The 25207-nt window shown below is 41.5% G+C and overlaps 1 protein-coding gene and 1 pseudogene across 1 annotated transcript in view; both read right to left on the minus strand.

Annotated features, from left to right (window-relative positions):
• Positions 1–322: 322 nt before the first annotated feature.
• Positions 323–25207, minus strand: part of LOC132482960 (protein WWC3-like) — a 40803-nt gene continuing 15918 nt past the window's right edge. Inside the window, 7 exon segments of the mRNA XM_060088236.1 lie at positions 323–385; positions 1391–1528; positions 3277–3504; positions 5276–5368; positions 7440–7604; positions 11065–11133; positions 18527–18653. Coding sequence (XP_059944219.1) covers positions 323–385; positions 1391–1528; positions 3277–3504; positions 5276–5368; positions 7440–7604; positions 11065–11133; positions 18527–18653 — 883 coding nt within the window.
• On the minus strand, positions 1696–2543 carry LOC132482939 (pre-mRNA-splicing factor SPF27-like; annotated as a pseudogene).

Genomic DNA, 25207 nt, shown 5'->3' on the forward strand with positions numbered 1-25207 from the left:
GAAAAAAGAACTATAAATAAATGACAATAGAGTGAATTTGCCTGAGTTTCTGTCTTCCACCCTTCAAGTCAAAGAAAAACAGCACGGAAACTGTCGAATCTTAACACAATAGCTACTCTTTTATAAAATAACCTGCTTGAGATGTTAATTTAACAACAAGGAAAAGCCAAGCCTTGTTCCTGTCACTATCAAAAAATACATATTTATAGACTTTTGAAAACAAAATGTGTATATTAATAACTTTGCACAAATATTTGAAAGACAATTTTAGCTAGACAATTTTAGAACTTCGTGGAAATAAAATAGGCAGATAAATACTTCATCAAATATCATCAACCAGCAGCGGAGGTATGTTGGTCCTTGGTCTCGTGAAAAATGTTATCTTCTCTATGGGTGGGCATGGAAAAAATTATGTTAGAAGGTGATATGCAGACACTGAAAGCTGGCAGGAAGCTCTCATATCAGTGATGGCTTTCCTTGTTCACAGAACAACCAGAATTTGAATTCCCATATGTTTGTACACAAATTTTCAAAATTTTAATAGAAGTTATGATACTCCTAGGAGGGCAGGGATTTATCTCCAGTGGCTGGAAGAGTGCCTGCTACATAGTAAGGGTTAATTCTTGTTCTATCAACAAATGAATACATTTTTAAAATATATCAATATATGAATTCTAAATCCAAACTGAAGGAAGTGGTTATAATATCTTGTGTTATTTTATGATAAGGTCATAAAAGTTACAGGTATAGAGAAAAACAAAGCTAAAAGGCAGGCACAAAGTAGTATGGATAGAACTGTGTTAACTGCGGCTGTATAAAAGAACAAAACCATGCAAAACTAATTTATGTCATTAGAATTCAACACAGTGTTTAAGGAAATTTGCAGGGTAATCTGGAAATGCTGATAATGTTTTGATTTCTGTAATGTTCAGTTTATGAGAACTCACTAAACTATATTCATAGAAAAGAACATTTTCCTATATATAGAGTATGCTTCAATCTAAATTTTAAAAAGCAAAGATAACACATACTGTACATATGTAAATTGCTGTTATTTATGATCATAAACATAAAAGATGTTACAAGAGCCAGTAAGTGAATTATGTTTATTAGATGAAATTAGTCATGAAAAAAATAACAGGTTAGGTAGTAACATGTGGTATTTTAATTCTTAATAAGCTGAATGCAAAATTAAACAAAAATGATCATAATTGGCCTTAATTAAAGCTACACAGAAAATAAATCAGGAGAAAAATCGCACAATGCTAACAGCAGTGGGGATTCCAGCTTTGTTCTCGACTTCCTTGTGGGTCTTTCTCAATACTTACTTTACTCTTTATAATGACAAAGGTATGACAGTAAAAAGCAAGCTGGAGAGTGAGGCCTGGGCTTCTCCCCACCTGAACGCCTGCACCTGGATGGGCTCTTTGAAGTTCTGCCTGCGCAGCTGGCACACCCCTTTGGAGGCCTTCTTCAGCATCTTCTCAGCTGCCTGTTCTTGATGGAAGTCAAGTTTGGTCTGTCTCCTCTGGAACAGCAATGCGGGGTGAACCAGACAGGTTTGCTTCCAGTTTTGGGGGGTTTTTTTTACATCTTTGTTGGAGTATATTTGCTTTACAATGGTGTGTTAGGTTTTTTTTTATGTTGAATTTTTTTATTTTGCTGAAATGTACAAACAGAATATAACAGTCCACATTCTATGCTTTCTAAACATTTAACCACTGATGATTTCCGTAAGATGCTGTTGTTCTTCACAGTTCAGATGTTTGATCTTCTGTGAAAGCCCAACATGCCTTCCTTTTTACCCACCAGATTAGTCTTTTTCAGAAGTCTTGCCGTATGTTTTCTTTGTTTGCCTCTCCATGTTGCTACTTCATTTGAAAGAGTTCATTTTCTAATTGTACAATAGTCCTTTCAATCTCATAATTCTTACTGACCAGGGATACCCAAGTTGACTCCATTTCTCTTAATTTAGATCCAGCTGTGAGTTGCATGTTCTTTCGCTGCTTTCAAGTTTAAGTCCTGAATATGTTTCCTTAACTTCTGGAGCTCTTTCTGTGCATGTTCAATCATATGAACTAGATTTTCATTATACACTCTCCAGACATTGCATCCATGCTGTGACATTAGTTCCAGATTCTCAATTCGAACGACCTGATGCTCTAACTGGGCCATAGAGTTGTTTACGCATTCTTGCCACGCAGCAATGTCATTTTTCTGACCCGAGGAAGGGGCTGGAAGTTCATATCGTTTCATACTGAGCAATTCAATTGGTTGTCAAGCAGCCAATCTTTCAAATTCATTTCTCATTATGTCGGTTTCAAAAGTGGAATAATCCGGGGCTGTCAGGTAGCTCAGGTAGTTCTTGGTAGGTCGGTATCTGCGTGTTTCCTCCTCCACCAAGCAGCCGCTTCCCGCACACCAGGCGCTTCATAACCTTGGTCAAAATACGGCAGCGCATCCACCACCACCTCTCCAGCCACCAAACCCGTACCCGCCATTCTTAGGTTCGCCGGAGTTTTCCGAGTCTGCACGGGCTCAGGTTCACTTGGTGTGTTAGTTTCTGCTTTAGAACAAAGTGAATCAGTTATACATATACATATGTTCCCATATCCCTTCCCTCTTGTGTCTCCCTCCCTCCCACCCTCCCTATCCCACCCATCCAGGTGGTCACAAAGCACTGAGCTGATCTCCCTGTGATATGCGGCTGCTTCCCACTAGCTATCTATTTTACATTTGGTAGTGTACATATGTCCATGCCACTCTCTTTGTCACAGCTTACCCTTCCCCCTCCCCATATCCTCAAGTCCATTCTCTAGTCCATTCCCATCTTATCCCTAGGTTCTTCATGACACATATATATGTGTTAGCATACGAGAATTGCTTTTCTCTTTCTGACTTACTTCACTCTGTATGACAGACTCTAGGTCCATCCACCTCACTACAAATAACTCAATTTCGTTTCTTTTTATGGCTGAGTAATATTCCATTGTATATATGTGCCACATCTTCTTTATCCATTCATCCGATGATGGACACTTAGGTTGTTCCTATCTCCTGGTTACTGTAAATAGAGCTGCAATGAACATTCTGGTACATGACTGTTTTTGAATTATGGTTTTCTCAGGGTATATGACCAGTAGTGGGATTGCTGGGTCATATGGTAGTTCTATTTGTAGTGAAGAGTGATAGAAGCCCCTGCCAGATCCGGGCACCGGGAGGTGAGAAAGGCTCGCCCGCCTGCCCCCTCCCCCCGTTGGCGGGCCGGGGCCTCACCTGCCTCTCGGCCTCCCGCAGCAGGCTCCGGAAGCGCTCGTTGCGCAGCAGCCAGGCCAGGGGCTCGGCGTGGCCGCGGAGCTGGGCGTCCTCCAGGCGCTGGCGCAGCTCGCGCAGGGCGCACAGCTCCTCGTTCAGTTGCCGCTGCCGCGTCCGCGTCGCCTGCAGGTCCAGCTCCAGGTCCAGGGACGTGCGCGCCGCCAGCGCCGCCAGGGAGGACCTGCAGGGCTGCGAGACCGCGGCCGTGAGCGCGCCCACCCCGCCCGCGCCCTGCCTGCAGCTTCTTCCCCGAGTGACCGACCCCACTGGAGGGAGACACCCGCAGCGTGGCCCGACGCCAACACAACACGGATGTGGGCGACACGGGTTCAAACCTCCACTCCGGTAACGAGCCAGTGACAGCAAACTGTCCGCTGTAATGACGACCTAGGCTTTGGCTAAAGCGCAGAGAAACAGACCCTCTCACCCGGGGCAGGAGGGCGTCATCTTTCTCAAGTGCTACTTGACAATATAAGCAAGAGCCACAAAATGTTGTGTTTTCTTTGGGTCTGAAATTTCATTTGACTTGCATCTGAAAGGCACAGCAAAAGGTTTATGACAGAAAAAATCCTAAATACCTAACAAGAGAAAAGTGATCAACTACATTATAAGGCCAGCAGAACATGCAGGTATTGTAAAAAGATGAAAAATATACCGACACGGCAAAACCTTAATGACCTACTGCGTAACGGGAAAAAAGCACGTTATAAACCACGTTGAGGGCTTTCTGGTTAAACACACACAAGCTGTCAAAAACGTTCCTCCCCAGGGAATTCCCTGGTAGTCCAAAGGTTAGGACTCCCCGCTTCCAATGCTGGGGTGCAAGTTCAATCCCTGGTCTGAGAACTATGACTGCAAGCCGCGCAGCGAGGCCAAAACACAACAACAACAAAAAACATTCCTCCCCATATAAGCCTGAAGTAAGCAAGTCTCCTGTTTTCAAGAAAGTTCTAAGACGAGAATAGAATTTTGTACACGGAGCTGAGAGCAGTACTTCCCACCCCATGGCAAACAACGCTGGAGAAGGTAGTTAGTGCAACAAAATCACAAATCCACGAGCCTATCAGCGTTGTCGGGAGGACTGAGTAACTGTATGCGTCTTACACACCCATAACACTATTTTGCACATATACAGAAGTTAACTGCATCTGTAAGTGACTTAATAAACACAAACTCACTTAAAAGTTCTGCTGAATTCATGGTAGAGCTCACTGGTTCCCAACCAGGGGTGACTTGGGCCCTCAGGGGACATTTTTGGTTGTCACAACTGGGGGAGGGGGTGACACTGGCAACTAGTGGGTCAAGGCCAGGGATGTAGCACAACGGCCCACAGTGCACAGGACGGCCTCCAACAAAGACAGACCTAGGCCAAAATGCCAACAGCATGGCTGCTGAGAAATACTTTTGTTGCTGAGTTATGTATTTTCTTATCATTCTCAGTCAGCGGCTACTCTAAATACAACCACCACAAGGAGATCTGGCAATTTCTTTTTCTTTCAAAGAATTCTTGCCCAGCAAAGTCAGGGAACCACTACCTTACAAATTAAAAGTAGCAAAACTGTGTAAACTGGCGTGATGTGGAGAAAAAATTCAGTGTATATAAAGGAAAACTGTAGAAGTCCTATGTAGGAGAATGCGCCACATTGAAAGACTCAAAATTTCTAAACTGTATATACTCCCTTGTCAAAAAAGAAAGAAGAATCTCTTATACAGAATGGCTGTTTATTATATTTTAAAATGTAAAGATCATATATTATCTTAGATTATGACATTATCTTAGGAAATTAACAAATATTGGTAACATTGACATTATATACACTTTTAAAAATTATATCTAAGTAAACAAGGAAATAAACATATTACCTTTCAATTAATCTTACCTAAAATATTACCTCTTCAGGTTTGTAGAAGTAACTCCCAGGGTATGTAGGGATGGCATATTAGTCTACGTGGCACATACCTGCTTATAGCGAAGGGTTCGTCTTTCCAAAGTGTTTCAGACAAAGGGAGACTTCCGGGACAGCGTTGAACTGTCGCTGTCACTACGATAAAGCTACACCAAAAAGACTGAGGTTCAGAAACACTTCCTCAAGAATTCAACATTCATTCTCTGTGTACTCTGAACTGGATTATTTTGTTTCTCGCGCAAGTACTCAAACACATATGCCGCTTAAAGCTTTTACCAAGACTTTGGGTTTCGCTTACAAGAAAACCCTACAAAAGAGTTTCAGGCCAAACAAAGACAAACCAAATAAGCAGACCAACCCCCAGCCCCACCCCTCCTTCAGGTCCATCAACTGAACCAGCTGAGGTTTTCCAAGCTAATCGAGCAACACAATTTCAGTCCTGTCAATGCCAACTGCCTCTTGATATGGTGTGACGATCATGAAAACCCGCACTCTCCTCAGGGCTTTTTACTTTTATCAATCATTCTCATTTGCTGTGTTTCTAGCTTTCGCAAGAGCTTGGAAGAGTGGCGTTCCAGATAAGAGCCTCGTTCCTGGCAGGAGGACAAGCGCACACCACTAACACCCACCCTGCCCATCAAGGGAAAAGGCCTGTCTTTAAAAAGAAAAATAAATAATGCCGACTTCATGGGAGCCAAGACATTACGTATTTCATTTGGTGGCAGGTTTTCATTTCAGGATCAACGTATATCTGTGTGAAAGCAAAGTCTTGGCCTTCACGGCCTTACTTGCCATACCAATGAACCCCAGATATCAGGGAATGTCACAGCACTGCACTTACGTGCCTCCCAATCATCACAAACATATATAAAAACAAAGAGGCCTCTAGACGCATCGCCGGTCAGTGCGTGCCTTTGTGCAGGGCGCAAAGCACAGGGCAGGGGCTGGAGGCCTGTCTCTGGGGAGGTGAAGGGCTTCCTCCTTAACCACCCCGTCCTCCTCAGCAAGCAGGCTGGAGGCTGCTCCTCAGGGGTTCGGCAGGAGTCTAGGATAAGGAAGGACGGCCCTCGATCAGGCACCTCCAGCCGCGTGATGAAGCATCAGGCCCCGCAGAGCTGCAGCCTGATGGGGCAGGAGTGCCCCGCCTGACCCTGGGCTGCCCGGGGCAGCACGACCGGGACACCTCACTGCGCGGGGAGAGGAGCTGAAGGCCTCACAAACGTGGCCACCCGGGGCCCAGCCCCTGTTGCTCCCTCCTGTGAGTAAAGGATTCCCTCCCCAAGGAAGGTGGGCTCCCTGCTCAGCTCCTGGGCAGTGACCTGTAAGTCCCTAGAACGTTCTAAGTGTCTCTGTTTACCTGGGGACCTTGGCCCGGCCACACAGTCTCTGCTGACAATGTGAGGGGGGCCCTGGGCCATCAGCTTGACCCTGGAGGGGCTCAGACGAAGGTCGGCCACGTCGGCCACCAGCTGTGCCCCGTGACAACCCCCACAAAAGCCCTGGGCACCAAGCCTCGGGTGAGCGTCCCTGGTCGGCTGTGCCCCGGGCACGCTACCACTGCGCCGAGAGGTGAGAGCTGCCGCACAACTCCGCTGCGGGAGAAGGGCTGGAAGCTCCGCCCGGTCTCTCCGGAGCGCTGCCCGATGCCTCTTCCCCCTGCGCGTCGGCCTGCACCCCTTCCCTGCGGCGCACCATCACCGTGGATACGACGGTTTTTCTGAGTTCCGTGAGTCCTAGCCAGTTTCTGAGCCTGAGGGTGGGCCTGGCGACCCCTCAGTATCTCCCACGTGGGCCTGACGGTCTGCCTCTCTCATATGATCAAACTCTGGCTCCGCCCTAATGCAGCGGCTCCACGGTAGCCCCTTCAAGGGAAGATGCTTTTCCCAACGAGCCCCGTCAGAGGAGCGGGAGGGTCGAAGCTCTCCTCGAGCCAAATGGCGCCCCAGTGTGCTGCGCCGTGAGCACTAATCCTCAACAGCGCCTCGTCTCTGCTAGTCCGTGCTGTTACTGTCACACGGCCACGGCCGGCCGACCTCCAACCTGCTGTCCTGTCTCCACGGACCACAGCAGGTGGGGTCTCCCCCTCCACTTGTCTCAGAGTTCTCAACCCTGCGTGCAGGTGAGGGTCAGCCGGGAGCTCCAACCCTCTGCTGCCCAGCCCCGCCCGCGACCGATGAAGAATCCTTCCAGGTAGGTGGCAAAGGACTCCCGACCTACGCTGCAAACGTACTGGCTTCGTGCTCCGGGCGAGAAAGTCTGGGAACGGACAATGGTGCTGCTCCGCGTGAAGGGCGAGCCGCGGGCCCTGCGGCCGGGCCCCTCCTTTGGCAGACTCGCCACCTCTTCTGGGAAGAGATCTTCTGTGTTGGTTTCCTTATCAACCTAGATAGTAATTTATGGTTTACCACGACTCTTTCTAGAACACAAGCATTAAATTAGTGTAGTCACCAAACAACCTTGCCATTTCCACTGGAGGTCTAACTGGCATTTCACATTTAATGAGTCTAAACGTGAATTTCTGTACTCTACCAAAAGTTTTTCATCTGTTCATGCAAAAAAATCTCAGTGTCATCCTGGACTCCTGTCTTTCTCTCACACTCCATTATCTAGACCAAGAGAAACTGCGTTGGCTCAATTTTCAGAATTACAAGTATTTTGCACACGCATGAACCTAGAGCATATTAGGCTTAGTGAAATAAGTCACACAGAGAAAGACAAATGCTGTACGAATTCACTTATATGTGGAATCTAAAAAAACAAAATAACTGAACAAACATAACAAAACAAGCAGCAGAGTCATAAGTCCAGAGAACAAACAGGGGATTGTCAGAGGGGAGACAGGTGATGGGAGGGAAGAAATAGGTGAGGGAGATTAAGAGGTACAAACTTACAATCACAAAACAAATGAATCATAGGTATGCATATACAGGGTGGGGAACAGAGCCAATACCTGTGCACTGTCTTTGTGTCGTGACAGATGTTAACTCGACTTACTGTGGAGATCATTCTGACATGTATAGAAGTATGTTGTATAACAGGAACTAACAAAGTGTTGTAGGTCAGTTATATTTCAAAAACCAACAAGCTCACTGAAAACAGACAAGATCTGTGGTTACCAGAGGTAGGGACTGGGGGAGGCGGAATTCAATGAAGGCAGTCAAAAGGTACAAACTTCCAGTTACAAGATAAACAACTACTAAGCATGTTTGTACAGCATGATAAATATAATGAACACTGCTGTATGTTATATATGAAAGTTGTCAAGAGGGTAACTTCTAAGAGTTCTCATTACAGAAAAAAATTTTTTTCTACTTCTGTAATTTTGTATCTATGTGAGATGATGGATGGTCACTAAACTTACTCTGGTATCATTCTAACATGTATATGTAAGTCCAACCATTATGATATATACTTTAAACCTACACCGTGTTTATGTCAATTATATCTCAATAAAATGAAGAGAGAAAAAATTAGGCGTTTTTTGACCCCTTGTCACCAACCCTTCATCCAAGTCACCATAATCTCCTACTCAGCACGTTAGTGCTATACACTTCTCATTGCCCTGCCTGATTCCATGCCTACCCTTCTCTTGAATCTATTTCTAGTGCAATAATGGAGATCCCAGTAAAACTGAAATACAATCACGTCACCCCTGGGCTCAAAACTACTCCTCAATTTCCCACCCCTTTCAGAAAAAAACAAGAGTCCTGAGTGGACCCTACATAATTTGGCCCCTTCACTAACTCTGCTCTCAGCTGTGACAACTGCTTCTGCTCATCGCCCCAGACCATGCTCCTTGCTATTCTCTCACCATATTAGGCCTTCCTCCTCAGTGCCTCAGTGCCTCAGTGCCTCATGCTCTTCCCCAGCTCCTGCTCTTCCTTCCTTAAGGTCTCTACTCAAAATTCACCTTCTCAGAGATGCCTTAAAATGACCACCATTCCTAAAAATCTACACCCTTATGATATTATTTGTTCGTTAGCCTCTCTGTTAAAATGCTTTCTTAAACAGGGTGATTTTGCGAAAATGGTGAACTAGGAAGCTCTAAGTCCTTGTTTCTTCATGGAAACATCAAAAAACACTCAACTATACCTCAAAACAAAACAAAACAATACACTGCTGAAATAGACTGACAGGAGCTCTGCAAACAATCGCAGTCTTTAGTAAGCAAATGAATGAAGAAAAATGATAAAATATTCAAAATGAAAAAATATTCAGGTGGTAGGAAATTTTACAGCATTTGTTTTTACTAGCCCTTGACCATGGTCTTTTAGCTTAGAGGAGACAGCAGCCTAGTTCCCAATTCCCTCCCTTAAACTAGAAAAAGTAGGGTAGACCTTACTTGTAACATTTTAACATGTTAGGGAGCTAAAGGTTTGGACTAGTTTTGCCTCACTTGAATCTCAGGTGCAGGAGAAGCAGCATGGCCCATCTTAGTCATAGAAAAGGAGCAGAAGCAGCAGGCGGTACTCCTGAAAGCTGCTGCTGGACTGACCTACTGGTATAAACATACAATAGACCACAAAAAGCCCTAGAATAAGCTGGGTACACACAATCTGGGAAATTGAACATTCAAAAATTGAGCTATTTTTATAGGGGAATTGAGAAAGCAGAAAGCAGGGTCAGTCAACACACGCTGAAGGAAAGACTCAACACACACTGAAGGAAAAAACTGGGGAGGTCATAAGCTTTCGCTTCAAGGTGATGTCGAGGCTCACAGTCTGCAAAATCTGGGAAAAGTGCACAATTTTCAACAACAACAAAAAAAAATCACAAGGCATAGAAAGAAACATGGAAAGATGGCCCATTCAAAGGAAGCAAATAAATCAACAGAAATCATCGCAAAGCAAGCACAGACAACAAATCTACAATGTCAAATAATTGTATTAGATATGTCCAAAGAGCAAAAGGAAAAAAAACATGGACAAAAAAATAAGGAAATCAGGAAACAATATAAGAATATAGTAATAATGATGATAATGAGTAAAAGATATAAATTACTTTTTAAAAAAGCAAAGCAGGAGGTGAAAAAATAAAATAAGTGAAGAAATTCACTGAAGAGGTAAAATGACATATTTAACTAGATGTAAAAACAAGAGGCAAACTGGAAGACAGGACAATTGAAAATAAGGAATCCAACAAACAAAGAAAAAAGATTGAAGGAAAGTGAACACAGCCCATAGGATCTATAGGACACTGTGTCAGTGGACCACTGTGGGATCCTTATAAGGAAAAAAGATAGAGTAGTAGAAAGATTTGTTTGAAGATATAGGAAGACTTTCCACATTTGACAAAATAGACATATAAATACAAAAAGTTTAACAACTACAAGTAGGATAAACTCAGGGTGACCCACAACAAGACACATTATTATCAAACTGAACAAAGATAATGATGTAAAACTGAAAGCAGCAAGAGAGAAATTCCTGGACACATTTAAGGAAACCACAGTAAGATGATAAGCAGAAGCGTGGAGGATACAGGCAATTAGAAAAGTTGTCTGAGGACGTTTCTTTCCTAGGACTGTGCTTGCTTTGATTCCTGTTACCAGTATATACAGCTGCCTTTAAATATCTTAATATAACTAAAGTCTCACCCTGGTTCTTTTCTGGACCATATTTTCTGTTATATTCATCTGCCTATAACCTCTTATTCCTGGCTGACAGCAGGACTGCAGACCCCCTGCAGCTCTAACATACTGTGGCACCAGCCCTGATATATGTGGCCTCAAAGCTGATATCCAAATTATACCATTAGTGATGTGAGTCTGGCAAGACAAGAACCAGCCCTTAGGGTAGTCCCCAGATAAGCCAGAACACTGTAAGCAGGTTCCACTCATTACCTTTGCCTGAGAGAAGAAACGAGAATTGGCATTTTCTTCCCAAACACGCTGTGCTACATTGGAAAGGGTCTGGGATAAAGGTGAGCAAAATGGCATGAAATTTCCTTCTGTTTTGAATGCAGCTTTTCTTGATTAGACATGTACTTGGTTCTTAACTCATTTCTAAAGTTCTTATAAACTACTTTGATCTGTATATTATATACTTGATGTTTCCATGGGGGAAGAGAGCCTAGAGTTTCCTCATCTGCCATCTTGCTGATTTCTCACTCTGAGGATTATTATCAGTGGCTCTGGTACATGACTGAAGTGAAGTTGGTAGCAATTCAAATTAGGTTGTTAAAACTTTAGGATCTTATATGTAATCCCCATGATAACCATACACACAAAAAAAACCTATTAGATATACATAAAGGGAAATGAGAAGGGGTACAAAACATGTCAAACAGCCAAAAAATCAACTAAATGTAAAAGAAAGAGGAAATGATGGGCAAAAATACCTGTAAGATACAGAGAAAACAAGTAACAAAACAGCAACAGAAAGCATCCTTGTAAGAAATTACTTTAAATGTAAAGAGACTAAACTCCCCAAAGACATGCACTGACAGAACGGATAACAAAAACCAACAACATATTGTTCAGGAGACCCATTTTTGATCTAAAGACACAGATAGCTTGAAAGTAAAAGAAAAAATATTCTGTGGAAATAGTAACCAGAAGAGAGAAGGGAGACTATACAAGCCAAAAACCATCACAAAATACAAAGATTGATATATATGTAAATTTAATATTGACATATTGATGCAAAGTCTATTGATAAAAATGTCAATTCCTCAGAAAAATTTAACAATTATAAATACATTTGAACCAAACATAAGAGCTCTATAATATGTGAAGTAAACATTGATATGAGGTTTGCTATGGATTTTCAATACATGGACTTTAATATGTTGAGGGATTTTATTTCTACTTAAGTACTTGAGTGTTTTGGCCATGATGGTGGTCAAATCATTTTTTCTTCATGTGTTACTTTGCCACAGCTGCACTTAAAAAGTACCACAGTGTCTGCTGTTACATTTTTGGGTAGATTGCCTATTTCCTCTTCATTTATTTGGTCTTGTAGGTTCTTACCCTGTTCCTTCATCTGTGACATATTTTTTTGCCATTTTTTTTTTTTTAATGAGTGGGATTGTGTTCCTGTCTTACTGGTTGTTTGGCCTGAGGCTTCCAACACTGGAGTTTGTAGGCTATTGGGTAGAGCTGTCTTGGTGCTGAGATGAGGAACTCCATGAGGCCTCACTCTGATGAATATTCCCTGGGGTCTGAGGTTCTCTGTTGGCGGGAATGTAAATTGATACAACCACTATGGAGAACAATATGTAAGTTCCTTAAAAAACTAAAAATAGAACAACATACGACCCAACAATCCCACTACTGGGCATATACTGTGAGAAAACCGTAATTCAAAAAGAGTCATGTACCACAATGTTCACTGCAGCTCTGTTTACAATAGCCAGGACACGGAAACCACCTAAGTGTCCATTGACAGATGAAAGGATAAAGACAGGTATGGCACATATATACAGTGGAATATTACTCAGCCATAAAAAGAAATGAAACTGAGTTACTTGTAGTGAGGTGGATGGACCTAGAGTCTGTCATACAAAGTAAAGTAAGTCAGAAAGAGGAAAACAAATACTGTATGCTAACACATATATATGGAATCTAAAAAAAAAAAAAAGCCTCTGAAGAACCTAGGGGCAGGACAGGAATAAAGACACAGACGTAGAGAATGGACTTGAGGACACGGGGAGGGGGAAGGGTAAACTGGGACGAAGTGAGAGAATGGCATGGACATATATACACTACCAAACGTAAAATAGATAGCTAGTGTGAAGCAGCCACATAGCACAGGGAGATCAGCTCGGTGCTTTGTGACCACCTGGGGGGGGATAGGGAGGGTGGGAGGGAGACGCAAGAGGGAGGAGATGTGGGGACATATGTATATGTAGAGCTGATTCACTTTGTTATACAGCAGAAGCTAACACAACAATGTAAAGCAATTATACTCCAATAAAGATCTATTTAAAAAATACCACAGACTAGGGAGATTAAACAACAGAAAAGTATTTTTTCACAGTTATGGAAGCTCAAGTCCTAGGTCAGGAGGGTTGTTAGCAGGGTTGATTTCTATTTTATTTAGGTCTGGTTTAATCATTATTTCCTTCCTTCTGCTAGTTCTCATTTATTTGCTCCTCTTTTCTAGTTTTTTAAGTTGTAAGGTTTTGGTTTGTTGATTTGAGATATTTCTTCCTTTTTAAGGTAAGAGCTTATAGCCATTAATTTCTCTCTTAGTACATAGGAGGAAAACTTGCCACAACGTGGCAATGATGTTCTAGATATGACACCAAAAGCACAGGCCACAGAAGTAAAAAGGGAACAATCAACAGACCTCAAAGACAGCCCACTGAATGGGAGAAAGTATACCCAAACCAGGTATCCAGTAAAGAATTAATATCCAAAGTATCTGAAGAACTCCTACAAGTCAAAAACAAACAAATCTGATTTTAAAACTGGCAAAGAACTTAAAGAAGATATACAAATAGCCATTAAGCTACATGAAAATATGATCACACTATGAATCCACAATGAATACTACTTTACATCCATTAGGATAATTATTGTGAAAGAAACAGAAAACAACAAGTTTTGGCAAAGACTGGGAGAAAATGGAACTTCAAGTGCACTGCTCACAGGAATGCAAAATTGTGCAGCTACTGTAGAAGAAAATATGATGGATTCTTTAAAAATTTACTGTTGAATTACCATATGATGAACCATTTCTATCTCTACGTATATACCCAAAATAAATGAAAGCAGGGACTGAAACAGGTATTTGTATAACAATTTTCTAGCAACATTATTCATGATAGCCAAAAGATGGATGCAACTCAAGTGTATATCGACAGATGAATGTATAAACAAAATGTGCTACATATGTACAGAGGAATATTGTTCAGCCTTAAAAAGAAAGGAAATTCTGATGCTACCAACATGGATGAACGCTGAAGACATATGCTAAGTGAAATAATTCAGACACAAAAGGATAAATATTGTATGACTGCATTTATATGAGGTAGCCAAACTAGGCAATCTCATAGAAACGGAAAGTACAACAGTGTTTACTAAGACCTGGTTTGGGAAGAACTGGGAGTTACTATTCAATGGGTACAGAGTTTCAGTTTGAGATGATGGAAAAGTTCTGGAAAGGTAATGGCAATGATTGTACAACATTATGAACGCACTTATTTAATGCCACTAAATTATACACCTGAAAGGGTTAAATAGGTAAATTTTATGTTATATATTTGCCACCATAAAAAACTTAATAAAGCTTTAAAAGCTCAAAAGAATCCGTATTATACTTTACTGATTTTTTTGGTCTATTGCATGCATGCTCTTGAAAGCAGGGCTGTTTCTTTCCTGTGCTGTTGCATGTGCAATCAGTGGTACATAACAGGTGTTCAATAAATACTTGAGGAAAGAATAAATATGGAGAGTAGGTACTGGTATCTATAAAAATTAAAGAAATCTATATATTGTCCCTGCTATCAATAAATGTATGATCCATTGAGCAGATCAGTTACACACATTAAATACCTAAAGAATTCCAAAGAAACATAAAAACAATATGCAACAGTGTAGTATTGACTGTGATATGTAAATACTCATGGAATTCAGGATGAATTACTATGGGAAAATCATCATGAAGAAAATCTGAGTAATGTGTGACATAAAAGGAAAAAGAATGCAGTCTGAAATGGCATACAGTGGGCACAAAGCAAATGTATAAATTCAGGAGAAAAGTTTAAAGTGGCACCAAAAAGACTAGGGGGTTAGGGGAAGCCATAAAAAGGCTATTAGATCTATTTAGCTAATAGCAGGTCTGAAAGTTAGGATAAAGTACCTAGGTTTGCACTGATGAGTCAGAAAAAAGATACAGCATCCTAAGCAAAGTGATGACCTAAGGAAAAGATGTTTAAGGGAATCAATCTGAGGCTGAAATGAAAAATAAACTAATGTGGGTGGAAAATAAAGGCAACTTATGCATAATGATCCGTTAAAGATATACTGAAGCCTATGGATCCTCTCCCCAAGAAAAAAATACATATACTTTGGCATATGATTATCAGGTTGAGGACCTCAGACCGAGGCTAAAGAATTGGCTGTGAACACAAAATGGCATGATTAAATCTTGGAGTTTACAATAAAGTAATGTAAAAAAACCCTTAAAATCAGACACTTTTACTAAGGATCCATTCACATAAATCAAATAGGACTAAAACTGACCGATATTTTGATTTTTAGATCTATAAACTGTTTTCTCTCTAGGGACATGGTATCCTAGGACTGCTTCAGGATTTTTAGCAAAGACTAAATTCACAACTTCATGTTTTCTTTTAAAACCATAAAACTAGCATCAAAATAAATGACAGTGTTGGATTATGATACAAAGGAGAGGAAAACAAAGCTGTGATTCCAAACTTGTAACAAAAAATTTACTTTTAAAAATTAAGGGGGATGATCTCCCCCCAAGACACTTATTAACTACAAGGGAAAACTATTAATTTTATTGTGGAGAAACGTTGACAGACATCATTTTAACAACATGAATAAAGCTGACTTCTTTAGCAGTATAGCAAATTCACAACATGTGTCTCCTGATAGTATACATATAACTCAATGCCACTTCTAGATATTTCTGCCAAAAACACAAACCTGAATCTAATGAGGAAGAATCAGACAAAGCCACATGGAGGGACATCCTACAAAATAATGGGCCTGAATTTGGCAAACATGTTAAGGTCATAAAAGACAAAAATGCTCCAGAATAATGAGGATAAAGGGACTTGAGAGATAAAAGCAAAGCATAAACCTTTACTGGAACCTTGATAAACATTTTTTTCTTTTTCTTTAAACCATATTTGTGTTTCAATTGGTTAAATTTAAATATATCTATAGATTTGATAATAGTACTAATTAGTTAATTTTCTGGTTTTGATTACTCATATGGTAATGAGGCAGAATCATTGTTTTTAGGAAACTACACTGAAGAATTTTACTAGAAAAGGGTATGATATCTATAATGTATTCTCAAACAAATCAGAAAAGAAATTATATCATGTTAAGTAAATGGAACACTTGATTGTTAACTGGATCCCAAATAAACAACAAAAGAAACAAATCAAAATGCAACTAAATAATAAACAAAGAGGACTTCAAAGGAAATACCTAACTCTTCAAAAATACTTATGAAGCTGTGGACTAAGGATGCCACCTGCCATATCAGTGAACAACAGCCATCAGCCACTACAGCTGCCCCCAATGCTCAGCCCTGAGAGAGAGCTCAAGATAAAAACAGGAAGCCCACCATCAAGCCCTCAGCCACTACAGCCGCCCCCAGTGGTGCACCCAGAGGGGACTCAGGATGGGAAAGAACATGATTCTGACCCTAGATAGCTAAGGTGCACATCAAAGGAATGCTTTCAGCGAGCCCAGACTCTTGTATCTTCCCATATGTAGAAAAGTGCTAAATTCATTCACTTGAGATGTCCGGTTTTCTATAATTAACTTGCAGGAGTGGTGGAGGCAAGTCCTTGTACTGTGCAACCATCCCTATACAGAAACCCACTCATTTCAATGAAAGCTTGCTCTGCTGGGAACACGAATAAGTTCTGAGCATTGTGGTGGTTTTACACTACCAGAGGGAAAACCCAAGACACGTAAAAGGAGCTAAAACGACTTTCGGGCAAAATCCCGGAGGATTTAGACTCACAAGCAGCACACTGGCCCACCCCACAATTTCACTAGAAAATTTTATCCCCAATAAATTCAACTTTAAAATGGGAAACAGACACCCTCAAACAGAGAAACATGGAGTGTCAGAAAGCCAGCCTCCACACTAACACCCTAGCCAGATTCATGTACAATATGTTTGGAGCTCACACTTACAAGGACCAACAGAATTAGGGAAATTACACTAAAAGATCTCAACCTTAAATGGCCAAATTGGGTCTGTTTTGACATTTGAAAACTGGGGGGGGGGGGGGGGTGCATATGCAGGTAGAAAAAGATCAAACAGAAATGGAATGCTTGTTTCAATTGCTATTTAGAAGCTTCTAAAAGGGGAAATGATAAAGTAACTTCTTCGCAAAAAATCAACAAAAGGTTGCTCAAAATGATACTAGAATTTTTAAAAGCCACTAGCGTTGACCTTGTCTCTCACTCTGTTCCTTCTTTATATCCTCCTTTATCCGAACTGCCTAACCCAGACGCGCTCTCTCTCTCTTCCACCAGCCCATTCTCCTGCTGCTTCCCCTTCCCCAGGAAAGGAAGACATAAGATCAGAAGTATTCATAGCTCCCTTGAAGGAGAAACCTATTACAGGAAGAGGTGAACTGTACTCTGCGCTTACGTACACATCCTGGACCCGAGCAGAACTTAGTTTTAGCTAAGGACTTTCTCGAATCTAGTCAAGATCCATTGGGATTTGCTAAGGAATTTGAGCTAATCGTCCAAACCTATGAGCCCACGTTTTCAGATTTATATCAATTAATACAGCTATTAGTTTCTAAAAGTCAAACAAAGGAATAAGTAGAGAAAGCAGGATGGAGAGACCCCTTAACAAATTTTGATTTATACAGCCCACAGGCTCAAGGTGAATGCAAGGAGTTAGCTCATAAATTACTCAGAATTATCACAGAGCTTTTTCCAAAAACTGCTGACTGGTCAAAGATTCAGCAATGTAAACAAACACGAGATGACTCAATCCTGGATTACTATGAGAGGTTCAAGGAAACTTTTAAACAATATTCCAGCATGACACATGAATCATTCTTTAACCACCAAGATGATTCTTTGCTTAACTCCATCTTTTTAGAAGGTCTGGATGAGGAATCGGCTACTCTAAACGACATGATTTAGGCATGTTAATCATTTAGACATGGTTTGTCTGTATCACATACAAATGCCCCTGTCATGTTGGCTGACCAACTTTTCAAAAGTATTAAAAAGAAAAAGGTGCCTCTATAAAAATTATGAACATTCAGTTGCAACAATTAAATAATCAATGTCAGTCTGAAGTTAACCCAACCCTATTCAATCCGCGACTGGTAAATTCTGAAATTTGCTTTTACTGAAAACAACCGGGTCATTACTGGGGAAACTGCAAGAAAAGAAAAGAGGGACCTAGAAGGGAAACCAGATATAGACTGTAATTTCAAGTTAAACAAGAGGAAGCCTGATCTGAGGGAACATGGGAAGTCTTTCCCCTTCTCCTCTCAAACACCCTGGAAGAAATAGAAATTATTATATGAGGAGAAAATAATTAAAGCAGTAATAGATACAGGGGCTACCTTTTACATTTTGAACCCTATCAAAATTAAAGGCTCTCTCTCTCTAATACCTCGGTACAGATGGTAGGCGTTTCTAATGCAAATATTAAGACCCTTAAATCATTACCTTTAGAAATATAATTAGGAGAACTTAAACGAAGGCACTCCTTTTTCCTAGTAGAAAATACCCCTATGCACCTGATAGGTATAGATTTATTAGAAACTTATGATGCTCATATTTCTTTTACTGTTAAGGGAGAAATGGTTTTAGCCCTAAAAGATTGCTCAGATTTCTTCATCATATAAAGTTTGTGACTGAGAGTGATGCTGAACAAGAAAAACTGCCAGGCTTAGTACCTGAAGAATTGGGGTCACTTGATCCTATTGACATAGGGAAAATACATTCTGCAGCAGCCATTAAAATTACCACAGACCAAAATAAACCCCTGTCCAATATTAGTCAATACCTATCAAGGCGGGAAGCCACAGAAGAAACAGAACTTTTGATATCAGCTTGATTAAGAAAGGGCTTATTGTGCCTTACACTAGTGGTTGTGACACTCCCATTCTGCCAGTTAAAAATCTAATGGCAAGAGTTGGAGTTTTGTACAAGATCTGAGATCTATCAGTGCTACTATCTTCCTTGCTATTCTGCAGTGCCAAATACCCATACCTTACTGTCTTATATCCCTAAAAGAGTGACTTCTTGGGCCTCCCTGGTGGCGCAAGTGGTTGAGAGTCCGCCTGCCGATGCAGGGGATATGGGTTCGTGCCCCGGTCTGGGAGGATCCCATATGCCGCGGAGCGGCTGGGCCCGTGAGCCATGGCCGCTGAGCCTGCGCATCCGGAGCCTGCGCGTCCGGAGCCTGTGCTCCGCAACGGGGGAGGCCACAACAGTGAGAGGCCCGCATACCGCAAAAAAAAAAAAAAAAAAAGAGTGACTTCTTTACTGTGAAAGATTTCTGCAGTGCATTCTTTAGTATCCCTGTACATCCTGACGCCCAGTATCTTTTTGCCTTTGCTTGGAATGAACTATAATATACATGGACTATGATGCCACAGGGCTACACTGAAAGCCCCACTTACTTTCCCCAGATATTAAAAGTGTACTTACAGGGAAGACCTTCAAGACGGCGGAGGAGTAAGACGCGGAGATCACCTTCCTCCCCAGAGATACATCAAAAATACATCTACCTGTGGAACAGCTCCTACAGAACACCTACTGAACGCTGGCAGAAGAACTCAGACTTCCCAAATGGCAAGAAACACCCCACATACCTGGGTGGGGAAAAAGAAAAAAGAAAAAACAGAGACAAAAGGATAGGGGTGGGACCTGAACCTCGGTGAGAGAGCTGTGAAGGAGGAAAAGTTTCCATCCACACCCTAGGAAGCCCCTTCACTGGCGGAGATGCGGGTGGGCAGTGGGGTGAAGCTTCGGAGCCATGAAGGAGAGTGCAGTAATAGGGGTGCAGAGGGCAAAGCAGAGAGATTCCCGCACAGAGGATCGGCGCCGAGCAGCACTCACCAGCCCGAGAGGCTTGTCTGCTCACCCACGGGGGCCAGTGAGGGCTGGGAGCTGAGGCTCTGGCTTCGGAGGGCAGGTCCCAGGGAGAGGGCAGGGGTTGGCTGCGTGAACACAGCCTGCAGTGGGCTAGTGTGCCACAGCTAGCCGGGAGGGAGTCTGGGGAAAAGTCTGGACCTGCATAAGAGGCAAGTGACCATTGTTTTGGGGCGTGCGAGGAGAGGGGATTCAGAGCACCGGCTAAACGAGCTCCAGAGATGGGCACGAGGCTCAGCTAATAGCGCAGACCCCAGGGACGGGCATGAGACGCTAAGGCTGCTGCGGCCGCCACCAAGAAGCCTGTGTACGAGCACAGGTCACTATCCTCCGGGAGCCTGTGCAGCCCGCCACTGGCAGGGTCCCGTGATCCAGGGACAACTTCCCCGGGAGAATGCATGGCGCGCCTCAGGCTGCTGCAACGTCACGCCGGCCTCTGCCGCCGCAGGCTCGCCCCGCATCCGTACCCCTCCCTCCCCGCACTGGCCTGAGGGAGCCAGAGCCCCCGAATCAGCTGCTCCTTTAACCCCGTCCTGTCTGAGCGAAGAACAGACGCCAGAGGGCGACTACGTGCAGATGCAGGGCCAAAGCCGAACCCCAGGAGCTGTGCAAACAAAGAAGAGAAAGGGAAATCTCTCCCCGCAGCCTCAGGAGCAGAGGATTAAATCTCCAGTCAACTTGATGTACCTGCATCTGTGGAATAACTGAATAGGCAATGAATCATCCCAAATTGAGGCGGTGGACTTGGAGAGCAACTGTAGACTTGGGGTGTGCTTTCTGCACCTAATTTCTTTCTGGTTTTATGTTTATCTTAGTTTAGTACTTAGAGTTTATTATAATTGGTAGATTTATTTATTTGGTTGCTCTCTTCCTTTTTTTATATATAGATATATATTTTTTTCCTTTTTCTCTTTTTGTGAGTGTGTACGTGAATGCTTCTTGGTGTGATTTTCTCTGTATAGCTTTACTTTTATCATTTGTCCTAGGGTTCTGTCTGTCTTTTAGTATCGGTTTTAGCACTTGCTATCATTGGTGGATGTGTTTTTTTGGTTTGGTTATGCTTTTCTTTCTTTCTTTTTTGATTTTTCTCTTTTTAATTACTTTATAATTTTTTCAATTTTTAATATTTTTTTAATTTTAATAACTTTCCCTCCCTCCCTCCCTCTCTGTCTCTCTCTCTCTCTCTCTCTTTTCTTTCTTTCTTTTTTTTCTCCTGAGCTGTGTGGCTGACAGGGCCTTGGTGCTCTGGCCGCGTGTAAGGCCTGTGCCTCTGAGGTGGGAGAGCTGAGTTTAGTACACTGGTCCACCAGAGACCTCCCGGCTCCATGTAATATCAAACGGTGAAAGCTCTCCCAGAGATCTCCATCTCAATGCTAAGACCCAGCTCCACTCAGTGGCCAACAAGCTACAGTGCTGGACACCCCATGCCAAACAACTAGCAAGACAGGAACACAACCCCACCCATTAGCAGAGAGGCTGCCTACAATCATACTAAGTTCACACACAACCCAAAACACACCAGCAGACGTGGACCTGCCCACCAGAAAGACAAGATCCAGCCTCATCCACCAGAACACAGGTACCAGTCCCCTACACCAGGAAGCCTACACAGCCCACTGAACCAACCGTACCCAGTGTGGGCAGATACGAAAAACAACAGCAACTATGAACCTGCAGCCTGAGAAAAGGAGACCCCAAACACAGTGAGTTAAGCAAAATGAGAAGACAGAGAAACACACAGCAGATGAAGGAGCAAAGTAAAAAACCCACCAGACCGAACAAATGAAAAGGAAAGAGGCAGTCTACCTGAGTAAGAATTCAGAGATGGACTTAATTGATATTTATAGGACATTCCATCCAAAAACAATAGAATACACTTTCTTCTCTAGTGCTCATGGAACATTCTCCTGGATAGATCATATCTTGGGTCACAAATCAAGCCTTGGTAAATTTAAGAAAACTGAAATCATATTAAGAATATTTTCTGACCACAATGCTAGGAGACTAGATATCAATTACAGGAAAAAAATATGTAGAAAATAGAAACACATGGAGGCTAAACAATACACTACTTAATAGACAGAGATCACTGAAGAAATCAAAGAGGAAGTTAAAAAATACCTAGAAACAAATAACAATGAAAACACGACGATCCAAAACCTATGGGATGCAGCAAAAGCAGTTCTAAGAGGGAAGTTTATAACAATTCAATCCTACGTCAAGAAATAAGAAACACCCCAAATAAACAACCTAAGCTTACACCAAAAGCAATTAGAGAGAGAAGAACAAAAAAACGCCAAAGTTAGCAGGAGGGAGGAAATCATAAAGATCAGATCAGAAATAAATGAAAAAGAAATGAATGAGAAACAATAGCAAAGATCAAAAAAACTAAAAGCTGGTTCTTTGAGAAGATGCACAAAATTGATAAACCATTAGCCAGACTCATCAAGAATAAAAGACAGAAGACTCCAATCAATAGAATTAGAAATGACAAAAGGAGAAGTAACAACTGACACTGCAGAAATTCAAAGGATCATGAGAAATCACTATAAGCAACTATATGCCAATAAAATGGACAAACAGGAAGAAACGGACAAATTCTTAGAAAAGCACAACCTTCTGAGACTGAACCAGGAAGAAACAGAAAATATAAACAGACCACTCACAAGCACTGAAATTGAAAGTGTGATTAAAAATCTTCCAACAAACAAAAGCACAGAACAGATGGCTTCAGGTGGCTTCACAGGACCAGATGGCTTAACAGGCGAATTCTACCATTTAGAGAAGAACTAACACCTATCCTTCTCAAACTCTTCCAAAATACAGCAGAGGGACAAACACTCCCAAACTCATTCTACCAGGCAACCATCATCCTGATACCAAAACCAGACAAAGATGTCACAAAGAAAGAAAACTACAGGCCAATATCACTGATGAACATATGAAAAAATCCTCCACAAAATACTAGCAAAGATCATCCAACAGCGCATTAAAGGGAGCATACACCATGATCAACTGGGGTTTATCCCAACATATGCAAATCAATCAATGTGATAAGCCATATTAACAAATTGAAGGAGAAAAGCCATATGATCATCTCAACAGATACAGAAAAAGCTTTTCACAAAATTCAACACCGATTTATGATAAAAACACTCCAGAAGTAGGCATAGAGGAACTTACCTCACCATAATAAAGACCATATATGACAAACCCACAGCCAACATCGTTCTCAATGGTGAAAAAATGAAACCATTTCCTGTAAGATCAGGAACAAGACAAGGTTGTCCACTCTCACGATTATTATTCATCATACTTTGGAAGTTTTAGCCACAGCAATCAGAGAAGAAAAATAAATAAATGGAATCCAAATAGGAAAAGAAGACATTAAGCTGTCACTCTTTGCAGATGACATGATACTATACATAGAGAATCCTACAGATGTTACAAGAAAACTACTGGAGCTAATCAGTGCATATGGTAAAGTAGTACAATACACAATTAATGCACAGAAATCTCTTGCAGTCTTATACACTAATGATGCAAAATCTAAAACAGAATTTAAGGAAACACTCCCATGTACCACTGCAACAGAAAGAATAAAATACCTTGGAATAAACCTACCTAAGGAGATGAAAGACGTGTATGCAGAAAACTGTAAGACACTGATGAAAGAAATTAAAGATGATACAAACAGATGGAGAGATATACCATGTTCTTGGATTGGAAGAACCAACACTGCGAAAATGACTCTACTACCTAAAGCAAGCCACAGATTCAATGCAATCCCTGTCAAACTACCAAGGGCATTTTTCACAGAACAAGCATAAAGAATTGCACAGTTTGTATGGAACAACCAAAGATACCGAATAGCCAAAGCAATCTTGAGAAAGAAAAACTGAGCTGGAGGAATCATCAGGCTCCCTGACTTCAGACTATACTACAAAGCTACAGTAATCAAGACAGTATGGTTCTGGCACAAAAACACAAATACAGATCAATGGAACAAGATAGCCCAAAGATAAACCCACGCACACATGGTCACCTTATTTTTGTTAAAAGAGGCAAGAATATACAATGGAGAAAAGACAGCCTCTTCACTAAGTGGTGTTGGGAAAACTGGACAGCTACATGTAAAAGAATGAAATTAGAACACTCCCTAACACCATACACAAAAATAAACTCAAAATGGATTAAAGACCTAAATGTAAGACCAGACACTGACAAACTCTTAGAGGAAAACATAGGCAGAACTCTCTATAACATAAATCACAGCAAGATACTTTTTGACCCACCTCCTAGAGAAATGGAAATAAAAACAACAACAAACAAATGGGACCTAATGAAACTTAAAAGCTTTTGCACAGCAAAGGAAACCATAAACAAGACCAAAAGACAACCCTCAGAATGGGAGAAAATATTTGCAAATGAAGCAACTGACAAATGATTAATCTCCAAAATTTACAAGCAGCTCCATATCAAAAAAACAAACAGCCCAATCCAAAAAATGGGTAGAAGACCTAAACAGACATTTCTCCAAAGAAGATATATGGATTGCCAACAAACACATGAAAGGATGCTCAATGTCACTAGTCATTAGAGAAATGCAAATGAAAACTACAATGAGGTATCACCTCACACTGGTCAGAATGGCCATCATCAAAAAGTCTACAAACAATAAATGCTGGAGAGGGTGTGGAGAAAAGGGAACTCTCTTGCACTGTTGGTGGGAATGTAAATTGATACACCCAATATGGAGAACAGTATGGAGATTCGTTAAAAAACTAAAAATAGAACTAGCATACAACCCAGCCATCCCACTACTGGGCATATACCCTGAGAAAACCATAATTCAAAAAGAGTCATGTACCATAATGTTCACTGCAGCTCTATTTACAATAGCCAGGACATGGAAGCAACCTAAGTGTCCATCAACAGATGAATGTATAAAGATGCGGCACATATATACAATGGAATATTACTCAGCCATAAAAATATACGAAACTTGAGTTATTTGTAGTGAGGTGGATGAACCTAGAATCTGTCATGCAGAGTGAAGTAAGTCAGAAAGAGAAAAACAAATACCATATGCTAGCATATATATATGGAATTAAAAAAAACTGGTTCTGAAGAATCTAGGGGCAGGACAGGAATAAAGATGCAGATGTAGAGAATGGACTTGAGGACACAGGGA

Source organism: Mesoplodon densirostris, assembly GCF_025265405.1.
Source record: "Mesoplodon densirostris isolate mMesDen1 chromosome Y unlocalized genomic scaffold, mMesDen1 primary haplotype SUPER_Y_unloc_1, whole genome shotgun sequence".
Taxonomy (NCBI): Eukaryota; Metazoa; Chordata; class Mammalia; order Artiodactyla; family Ziphiidae; genus Mesoplodon; species Mesoplodon densirostris.